Here is a 10,967-nt window from a genome sequence, read left to right as displayed (position 1 = left end):
TGGCCCCACTGGTGGACCTCCTGATGGCACCTGGTATTTCTGGCCACTGTGTGATACAGAGTGTTGGACTGGATGGGCCTTTGGCCTGATCCAACATTGGCATCTCTTATGTTCTTATGTTCTTATTGTAATTTTATGAAGTTATAGATTGAATTGCCACAGGAGGTGGCGGCAGCTACAAGCATGGACGGCTTCAAAAGGGAATTGGATAAACACATGGAGCAGAGGCCCATCAGTGGCTGTAAGCCACAAGGGATAGGCAGGAACTCTCAGGCTGGGGCAAGGCATGCTCCGTATTCTTGGTGCTGGGGGGGCATCAGTGGGAGGACTTCTAGTGTCCTGGCCCCGCTGGTGGACCTCCTGATGGCCCCTGGTGTTTTTGGTCACTGTGTGACACAGAGAGTTGGACTGGACGGGCCTCTGGCCTGATCCAACACTGGCTTCTCTTGTGCTCTTCTGTTCTTGTTCTTATGAATTTTAATATTTTTGCATTTTTATGGCATCACGCCTTGTACAGCGCCCAGAGCCCAGCGCCAGCTGGGATAGAGCAATTAATAAATCTAATAAATAATAATAGGAAGGACAGTGTGGTATCCATATATTCTGGACTGATTGGAAGTGAGCGATCAAAAACACCGAATGCTGCAGCGGGAAGAAGGGGCCCGGGGTTCAAGAGTTACCTCCGCAGGCTCCCTGACTTATGACGTAGATGTCCTGGCGTTTCTCACAGCGTGTCTTCTTGAGCTCGCACTCGTTTGCGTAGGTTGCTCCGTCAGCCCCCCCCCCGCCGGGGGGGGGGGGGGAACAACAACAGAAGGTCATTCACCAGGTCTGGCTTGCGTTTTAGGCAAACCTAGACAGTCACCAACGGTGGAAGCCAGGAGACCTGGTCGCTCTGGCATCAGGTCCTGGGAAATAGCAGCAACTTATTCTTTGGCTGGATCCACACCAGCTCCTTCTCCTGGCCCGCAATGTTCCCTGTAAGCTGTGGAGTCTTGTGAGCAGAAATTCTACCTTGTGAGCTACTGGCATTAAAAGTTGTGAGCGAGCGATTTGGCTACTGTGTATATTAGTTTGCTCTGGAGCCCTCCTCCCTGAGCGAAGACAAAAATCTGTGCGCTGGAGGCTAAAAATCTGTGAGCTGGCTCACACTAACTCAGCTTAGAGGGAACACTGCTCCTGGGATATGTTTGGACAGGAGTCAGGGCAGTCCAGACTTCATCTTAGGCGGTCCCCAACTAGGGCTCTACTTCCGGATTTCGTTGCCTCTAGGCCAGTAGCACAATTTATTATATATTTATTTACGTTCTTTATCGTCCACCTTTCTCACTTGAACTCAAGGCAGGTGACTCAGAGCGAGTCAGAACCAAGCAGAAATCTAAAAACAGAACTGAAGCACAGCCTAAGGATTAACAGGTCACATGAAATGATGCAGAATCCCATAGCAGGATCCCAGTTTCAGCAAGCTACCCGACACTGTGGAGCATACATGGAACTCCTGCACCCCTGGCCACTTCTCCACACTTTAATGGAAGGAGCAACCTCTGCCTTTGTGTATAGGAAGAAAGTGTCCATTCCAGTGAAATGAAGGAAGAAACCCACATGGACAGGAGAAGGTCAGAGCCACAAAGGACTGCCAGTTCAGGACAACACGGCTGCGGTGTGTTTAACCAGGCGTCACAATAAGGCTGCTTGGCACCTACCAGATTTCTCGGCACAGCCGCACAGGTGAAGTCGCACACACAGCGGTCGTCTTCCACATCGTCGTCCCACGAGCCGCCGTACCGCCGGCAGCTGTCCCGGTCGCACTCGTTAGAATCCCCGGAGCCGGATCCTCCTGAGCCACATTCTAGATGGGATGAGAAAGCATGGGTGAAAGGAAGCTTCTTGGCACAAGACCTCCGTTAGGTGTTGGATCCCACTGGCTCCCTCATTCCAGGGATCAGGCCAAACCTGTGCAAATCTGAAACCGGAATCCAGCATTCTAAAAATCTTAGCGCTCGTTTAAAACCGCAATCAAGTTTCAAGCCTCTACAGTTGTTAACGGGAAGGAAGGCGACACGGTAGAGCCCGATCTCAGAAGCGAAGCAGGGTCGGTACTTGGAAGGGAGACCACCAAGGAAGGCTCTGCAGAGGAAGGCCATGGCCAACCACCTCTGCTTCTCCAATGCCTTGGAAGCCCATTGCTGGGGTCGCCAGAAGTCAGCTGTGATTTGACAGACCTTTACACACACACGTGCGCGCGCACACACACACAGAGTTATTAATCACTGTAATATTAACAGCTCTTTTGTCATTTGTGGGGGCAGAAAGTCCCGTCAAGTCGCAGCTGACTTATGGAGACACTGTAGGCACTGACCCCTCTAAGCTGTCCATGTGAGTGGCCGCTCCTTAACACAGGAAGCCCCGCTCAGCAGCAATCTGGAGCCGCGCAGGGTCTTGCACTGCCCACTGCCCAGGGGTCATTTCCTGCAGGAACGCACAGGAGCGGAGCTCCGGCAGTAAAGAGCCCAGGGGGCGGGCACATGCAACAGCTCTCCCTGCTCCCAGCAGCCACTGGCCACAGGAAGCAGCCAGGCAAGTTGCAGGAAACCCCACCCCCCCAAGATAGCAATCCAAAACAGTCCAGTGGCACCTTTGAGGCCAAAGTTTACCCAGATACAAACTCTCCTTCCTCTGTGAGGGCAGATCTGTGTGTTCCTCCCCCATAGCTAGCAATTCAAAGAGTCCAGTGGAGCCTGAGGAGTGAGCAATCCAATCTGACACACTTCCGGTGATGCCAGGGGGTGTGGCCTATGCAAATAAGTTATGCTAATGAGTTATGCGAATTAGCTCCTGCACCTCTTTTTCTGCGAACTGACCCCTGCCACTGCCCATTTTAAGATTATAGCTGCGGTGGCTCAAGTGGTTAAGACGCTGAACTGCAGGCTGTGGAAGATCACTAGTTCAGCAGTTCGAGACCCGAGTGTGCCGCATGACGGAGTGAGCTCCCGTCTCTAGTTCCAGCTCCTGCCAACCTAGCAGTTCGAAAGCAAGAAATGGCAAGTAGATAAATAGGGACCACTTCGGTGGGAGGGTAACAGCGTTCCATGCGCCTTGGTGTTTAGTCATGCCGGCCACATGACCACGGAAACGTCTTCGGACAGCGCTGGCTCTTCGGCTTTGAAACGGAGATGAGCACCACAACCCTAGAGTCGGACTCGACTGGCTTTCGAGCGAGGGAACCGTTACCTTTTTACTTATATTCCATTCAGGATTTGAACTGTAGGGGGAAATGATTAGAGGACACATTGCTTGTAGAGTTTTCAAGGCAAGGGGCAAACAGAGGTGCCTTCCCCTGCACGGTGACCCTGGAAGTCCTCGGTGGGTGAACCTGGCTTAGCTTCCGAGATCTACTATGACCGGGCCTTCCTGGGCCATCCTGGACAGGGCTTTGTCCTCTGCAGAGGGGGTTAAAAAGAAAATCAAACCGCACGTCTAGGTTGGGGGGAGGATGTCTTCCGCTATGGTGGGCAGACTTCGGAATTGTCTGGGATAGCAAGCCCACCTCCCTCCTCGATCCCCAGTCACTGCCCTCCAAAGCAATCAAAATGACCTTTTTATTATTTCAGAGAGCGTTTTCTGAAAAAAAAAGAACTCTACATTTCACGGCCGCCGCCGTTCCGCTTGATCTTTGCTCTGTTTAGTCAGGGAAGGTTTTGCTATGCATGCTTCGATTGCCGGTTTATATTGCACAATGTGTTTTATAGTTGTAGATCTCACGTCCTTTGTGCGGTGGTATCGAGGGTGAGGCATTAAGACTCCGGGTGGGGTGGACTGGGTTCAAATTTGCACTTAGCTGCCATGCTTACTGGGCGGCTTTGGGCCAAGCATTCCTTGACAAGCTAACCTGTGAGCTTAAAACGGAGCAGGGAAGAGCCATATACATGGTCCTGAGCTCTTGGGAAGGATAAAAATGTAAAAAGACAGAAAGGTGGGATAAGAAGACCCTTCCTGGCGAGTATGCTCCAACTCTGCCTTAGGGATTGTGCCACCTAAGAAAAGTCCCTCATATATGAGCTTCCTTACATCCCCTAGATTTAGAGAAGAGAAGAAGAGATTGGATTTATACCCGGCCCTTCCCTACCCAAGGGAGTCTCAGAGCGGCTTACAAACTCCTTTCCCTTCCCCTCCCCACAACAGACACCCTGTGAGGTAGGAGGGAATGAGAGAGCTCTGACAGAAACTGCTCTTTTTTAAGAAGAAGAAGAAGAGATTAGATTTAAACCCTGCTCTTCACTACCCAAAGGAGTCTCAGAGCGGTTTACAGACTCCTTTCCCTCCCCCTCCCCACAACAGACACCCTGTGAGGTAGGCGGGGCTGAGAGAGCTCTGACAGAAACTGCTCTTTTTCAAGAACAGCTGTGCCAAAGCTTGCCCAAGGTCATCCAGCAGGTGCAAGTGAAGGAGTGGGGAATCAAACCCGGTTCTCCCGGATTAGAGTCCGCGCACTTAACCACTATACCAAACTGGCTCATGAACTTTAGATATGTCTTCACGCTTGCTAGGTTGAACGTTTTTCCAACTGCAGAGCTAAGTGGCCGTTTTGCTAAAAACAGTATTCAAATAGATTGTGCGATGGTGGATCAGGTGCAATAGAGACCTTAGATCATTTTCTGTTATTTTGCCACCGGTGGATTGGCCCCAGATCGTGTTGGATTACTCCTATTTTACATAGACATCACCTCCCTATGGAACCTTGGGTGATAACCATACTCCTAGCAGATGAGGACATTGAAACGACTCGCTTGGTGGGAAAATATCTATCGATAGTGCTATTTTTAAAGCGGCTTTGAAATGCTGTAGGTAGTTTTATGTATACAAATTTTTAAAATTCTAAACTAATTTCCATAATATCATGGGATCTTATAGAGTTTAAGGAAGTCTATAAAATGTTGTCTATTAGTATTGTTTATGAGTATGTTTATTATAGTATTTATTGTAAAAATGTTTGGTCTAAATTATCTTGTAATTATATGTAATTTCTTTTATTGTAGCTGTTTGTATGTTTGGCTTAAGACCTCTGGTCAATGAAGCTAATAAATGAAAGGAAAGGAAGACCCTTCCTGAGGAAGCTCAGGTGGCCTCATTGCTGTAGGGTCCGTAAAGGTATTTCTTTCTCAAGGCATTTCCTGATCAGTTTGTTGGATTAATCTGGTTTACTCATCTTGGACTTTTAAAGCTGGCGTTAAACATTATTAAACACACTGGAGTGTTTCCAGTACTGCAAACACTGAACATCGAATAAGGCAGGGTTAAGTGCAAAGTGAAAAATCATGCAGAAGAGTAAGAAATCGCAGATATTTTTTTAAAAAATGAAAAATATGCATGTTTGCTTTCCCCCCTGTTTTATGAAGGTAAAGGTTCCCTTGCTCGAAAGCCAGTCGAGTCCGACTCTAGGGTTGCGGTGCTCATCTCCATTTCAAAGCCGAAGAGCCAGCGCTGTCTGAAGACATTTCCGTGGTCATGTGGCTGGCGTGACTAAACACCAAGGCGCACGGAACGCTACTACCTTCCCACCGAAGTGGTGCCTATTTATCTACTTGCAATTTCTTGCTTTCGAACTGTATTATACCGGTTATGAAATTCAGCTTTTTGGGGAACCAAACTGGGTTGTCCTGGGCACAGAACTGTCTAGGTTTTTCTTTTCTTTTACACTGATTACACACAGCACTGTAACAATACCAAATTCCACACTGACAAAAGGAGCATTGACTCTCAAAAGCTTATACCCTGAAAATCTTGTCAATCTCTAAAGTGCTACTGGACTTGAACCTAGCAAATTATTCCGCACTGGCACCCTCTTATAACTGGGTTCAGGGCTTTCTTCTGGAAAAAGAGGTGCCTGAACTCTCAAGAGAGAAATGAAGGAGAAACAGACGGGATTCTTTGAAACAATATCATGAACTTTTAAACATTTTTTGAGAGTTTTGTTTCCACAAATGGGTTCTGGAACTCCGCTCCGCCGCGTTCCCCCAGACAAAAAAAGCCCTGGCTGGGACACAGAATGCACATGTCTCTGGTCCATGACACACCATGTTCCAATGGCCTTCCAGTCAGCCTGCCTTCTTATCAGTTGCACGCACCAAGGTTCGGAATAAAGCTGGAGGCGCTCTTTTGCTTTCCTCCCCCCCCCAAGTATTTATTTATTTAAAAATATTTCAAAGGCTCTCCAAAAGAAGTCTCTCCCCCTCCCCTTTTATTGCATGATCAAAGGTGGACAGTTGGCAAAAAACACAGAGAATTATTCAAGCCCTTCTCTGGAGAGGACAGCTACCTGAAAAATCCCTCCCGGGGATAACCTTCTGATTAAACGCCATGTTCTGCCGTCTGCTTGCTTCTGCCCTGTCTCGTCCTGGCTAAACTGCAAGCGCAAGGCAGCAAGGCAGTTCTGGAACATGGACAAGAGGTCCAGGGAGCAAAAGGTCTTTTCTCTAGCACAACCGCAGCCGTTGGCGAGGATACGCGGCAAGAATCCATCTCTAGAACAGTAGGGAGTTGAGGCAAACTTTATGGACTCAATTCGCTCCACCACCGTGCACGCTATTTTCTGTGTTTTCTTGCTGGGGGAAAAAAACCGCTCAAGGATCCGACTGCAGCAAGAAGTTAGCAGCCTGATAGAAAACTTGGGGGCTCTCCGAAACGCCTGAGAATATTGGCAGGGTCGCCCCTGCCCCTTTATGCCTTATGAAAGCCACTTCTTAACACCCTTGGCCACCTGAAATTGTAAGCCCAATCTGTCAACACTCTTGATCCTTTATGACTGAATATACTGGTTTCTGTATGTGCTTCTACTGAGATTGGGTCCCACTGTAGCCTACTGGTTTTGAAAAAGAACTATTCGAAATGCGGACTATACATCTCTATGGCTTATGGATTTCAAGATTGTTTGGATTTTCCAGGAACTATATGAGTCCACTCTATGATGAATGTATGTCAGGTTTGACTATGGAATTACAATACACCAGGAGTGAGACACGCTGAAATTTTTGGGACTTTATTTTTCTATTTTTCTGTATTACTGTTGATTCTTGCAAGAACACCTTGGCTTTATATAGTTATATGACTGTATTACTGAACTTGGCATTAAATATTATTTTTATACATTTTTATTTATCTTTCGCCAGCGTTTTTTTGTGCTTTGTACCAACACTCTTGCCTCGGCATGGCTGCATGTGGCCCCAGCCGCACCAGGAGAGTCACTTCTAGCTGAAAGACCAGCAGAGCACATCAGTTCTGTGCAGGGCTTTTTTTTTGTAGAAAAAGCCCAGCAGGAACTCATTAGGATAATAGGTCACACCCAACATCAGAAACTTATTAACATATTAGGACACACCCTGACAGTGCAGCTCATTAGCATATTAGGCCACACCTCATGCCTTCCCTTGGCTTGCCCAGCCGGGGGAGCCGGGGCAAGCCGGCCCTTGAACAGGCTTCCAGCCCCCCCTGGCCCACCCGCCTCAGAGTCACCGGGGTGGGGTCACTCTCCAGGCCTTCCCACTGTAGCCACGCACACAGAGGTGTTGGCTGTAGTGGGCGTGGCCAACTCTGAAGCCACACGGAACTTCGTTCCTGTACATTCCTGCCCAAAAACAGACCTGGTTCTGTGCCAAGAGAAGAACCAGGGACACAACAATGCCTGGGTGAGACTTGGAGGACTTTGATGAGGTCATAGAGATGAAGGGCCAGAGCAGCCTGGGTTCCAGTGGTGGGCTGGAACTCAAGACTGGATCGCACCCTGCTACATGGCGGTGGGGCTGAATTGCAGCTAACTTTGCCCTGGACGGCCCAGGCTAGCCCAGTCTCCTCAGATCTCAGAAGCTAAGCAGGGTCAGCCCTCGTTAGCCTTGGGGGCCACCGAGGAAGCCCAGGGTTCCTATGCAGAGGCAGGCAGTGGCAAGCCACCTCTGGACGTCTCTGGCTTTGAAAACTCTACGGGGTCATCGTAAGAAGAAGAAGAAGAAGAAGAGATTGGATTTGTACCCCGCCCTTCACTCAGAGTCTCAGAGCGGCTTACAAACCCCTTCCCCTCCCCACAACAGACACCCTGTGAGGTGGGTGGGGCTGAGAGAGCTCTTGACAGAAACTGCTCTTTTTCAAGGACAGCTCTTATCAGAACTACGGCTTGCCCAAGGTCATCCAGCCAGGTGCAAGTGGAGGAGTGGGGAATCAAACGCGATTCTCCCAGATCAGAGTCCGCGCTCCTAACCACTACACCAGACTGGCCCTCTGTGAGGGCACTTTCTACTACCACCATCACAATGAACACGTGAAGCTGCCTTATACTGAATCAGAGCACCAGTCCTTCCAGGTCAGGTTTGTCTACCCCAGGGTCTCAGGTTCTGCTCTTTCACATCACCTACTGCTCCATCTTTTTAACTGGAGATACTTAGGATTGAATTTGGGACCTTCTGCATGCCAAGCATGGGTGTGGAGGGGGAGGTATTTGTGACTTTCCTGCATTGTGCAGGGCGTTGGACTAGATGACTCTGGAGGTCCCTTCCAACTCTATGGTTCTATGAGTCTAAGCAGATGCTCTGGGATCCCAGGACTCAGGGAGCTGGAATCTTCCAGAATGCTCACGGCCTGAGCCCTGATTGTAGTTCTGATCTCATTCCCGTGCAGTGATTAATTCACCGTATTGACAGGATTCAGGCCTTCCTAACAAACCGAAGCTGTAACATTTACAGTGTAATTCTAAACAGAGTGGCATCATTCTAAATCCACTGAAGTCAGTGAGCTTAGAAAAGTGTAACTCTGCATAGGATCCCATTGTTTGTCAGTTCAAAGCTATCTTGATGGTCTAAATGGCTGTCCGTCAGCAGATTTTTAAAAAAATTATTTGACACAGAAGTACTTTCCAAAACCACACGCTGGCCCAAGGTCACCCCAAGGATTTCATGACTGAGTTAAATAACGTACTTTCAATCCACTTCCAATGCACTTTGCAACTGGATTTTACTGTGTGAAATGGCAAAATCCACTTGCAAACGATCGCTGAAATGGACTGAAACTGCATTATTTAGCATGTGTGAAAGTGTCCTTTGTCTGACACTCTAACCACTCCTTCACACTGATTCCACAGTAAACAGTCCATAATCAGAGTATCTAAAGGGACACCTCCCATTATATGAATCTGCCTGTCAGCCATATGCTTTGCTACACAGACCATATTTTGTGCCTCCCTTCCCAGGGAAATACCTGGATGTTCTGGGGCTGGTACTTGGGGAGGGCGGGGTTTGGGGAGGGGAGGGGCCCCAGCAGGGTATGATGCCATAGAGTCCACCCACCAAAGCCGCCATTTTCTCCAGGGGAGCTGATCCTGGTCCCCTGGAGAGCAACTGTAATAGTGGGAAATCTCCAGGTGCCACCAGGAGATTGGCAACCCTACTGAAGCAATATGGCTGCGCACTAGAGACAGGGCCTTTTTTGCAGCGGCACCTCACTCCTGGATTGCTTTCTCAACACGGGTTTGCCAGTTTACCATGTTGAGCTTTAGGAGTTCAACAAAATCATCACCCTCTCCAAGCTTTTTGTTCATTTTCTGATCGTTAGTTTCTGTACTCTGTGTGTGTTACAGCGGTCAGTTCTGGGTTGGGAGATACCTGGGGATTTTGGGGGTGGAGCCTGAGGAGGGCAGGGTTTGGGAAGGGGAGGGACTTCAGTGGGGTATAAGGCCATAGAGTCCGTCTTCCAGAGCAGCCATGTTCTCCAGGTGAACTGATCTCTGTCGCTTGGAGATCAGTTGTGATCCCAGGAGATCTCCAGTTTCCACCTGGAGGTTGGCCACCCTAGTATGTGCGCTTCACTTTTTAAGGGCCGCTCCTCCTTTCCCTAATTCCATTATTTTTGCCTCCCCTCTCAGATGGTTCCTTTCATAGATTATCTTTTTCTTTTCTTTTTTTGGTCCCCTGTTGTTTTGCTTTCGGAGTCGCTCCGCAAAGGGCTTTTTTTTTTTTTTTAAACCATTTTTAAGGAGCTTATTCGCCACTGGATTGAATGGTTTCAAGGTGGGCCTTTTATTCGGCGCGAGTGATTAAGACACCTTTTTTAACTTTTGTGTGGGAAACCGCCTCGAGAGCGTGGCTCTGGGAGGGTCGACCGTTGTTCATAAATGAGAAAAGTGAAATAAATGCTGACGGGGTTGTCGGCTCTGGGGGCCCCCAGTCTGCTGCAGTCCCAATTAGGCCTCGGCTTGACCTCTTTTCCTCCGGCTCCCACCACCACCACCAGCCTTCCTCCCACGGCCGGAGACGGAGAGGAGAAACGGAGAAACGGCACTGGCGTTTTCTTCTCCCACCTTCCCCTCAGCTCTTTGAAGTGTGAAATTAAAGCACTGATAAACCTCTTTGCCAAGGCCTATTATGCGCGTCACCTTTCATTATCGGCAGATAAAAAGACAATGCGAAGGAGGGTTGTGTGGTGGGGAAGGGAGGGAGAGGTGGGGGACGGATGCCTCCGCTTGCGAGAAGCAGGAAGGCTCGATGAACGCCCTGGCTCCCCACCAGGAGAAGCTTCACCACCGCCCCCATGAGAGAGGCAGAGAAGAATCTTGGAGTGGCACAGGGGGATATGCCTAGCCTTTAGTGGCCCTAGACTCCTGGGGGCAGAGGGGGGGGGGTTGAGGAGGTGAGAGGGAAGCAAAGAACCTGATTTTGAACACGCATTTTGAGAGCCAGTTTGGCGTCGTGGTTAAGTGTGTGGACTCTAATCTGGGAGAACAGGGTTTGATTCCCCCACTCCTCCACTTGCACCTGCTGGATGACCTTGGGCAAGCCATTGTTCTGTCAGAGCTGTTCTCTCACGAGCAGTCCTCGAAAGAGCTCTCTCAGCCCCACCTACCTCACAGGGTGTCTGTTGTAGGGAGGGGAAGGGAAAGGAGTTTGTAAGCCGCTCTGAGATTCCGAGTGAAGGGTGGGGTATAAATC

At 49.2% G+C, this 10,967-nt stretch overlaps 1 protein-coding gene across 1 annotated transcript in view; it reads right to left on the bottom strand.

Moving 5' to 3' along the window:
* AGRN (agrin) overlaps positions 1 to 10,967 on the bottom strand; it is a 377,914-nt gene that overhangs the window by 67,808 nt on the left and 299,139 nt on the right. The window contains exons 12-13 of the mRNA XM_015411659.1: positions 1,680 to 1,849; positions 681 to 780 (exon numbers count right to left, since the gene is read on the bottom strand). Coding sequence (XP_015267145.1) covers positions 681 to 780; positions 1,680 to 1,849 — 270 coding nt within the window. The remainder of the gene's footprint in view (positions 1 to 680; positions 781 to 1,679; positions 1,850 to 10,967) is intronic.

The sequence above is a fragment of the Gekko japonicus genome, unplaced genomic scaffold (genome assembly GCF_001447785.1).
Source record: "Gekko japonicus isolate JY-2015 unplaced genomic scaffold, Gekko_japonicus_V1.1 scaffold76, whole genome shotgun sequence".
Taxonomy (NCBI): Eukaryota; Metazoa; Chordata; class Lepidosauria; order Squamata; family Gekkonidae; genus Gekko; species Gekko japonicus.
The sequence above is the reverse complement of the archived record's forward strand: the minus strand, read 5'-3'. Positions and strand labels throughout refer to the sequence as shown.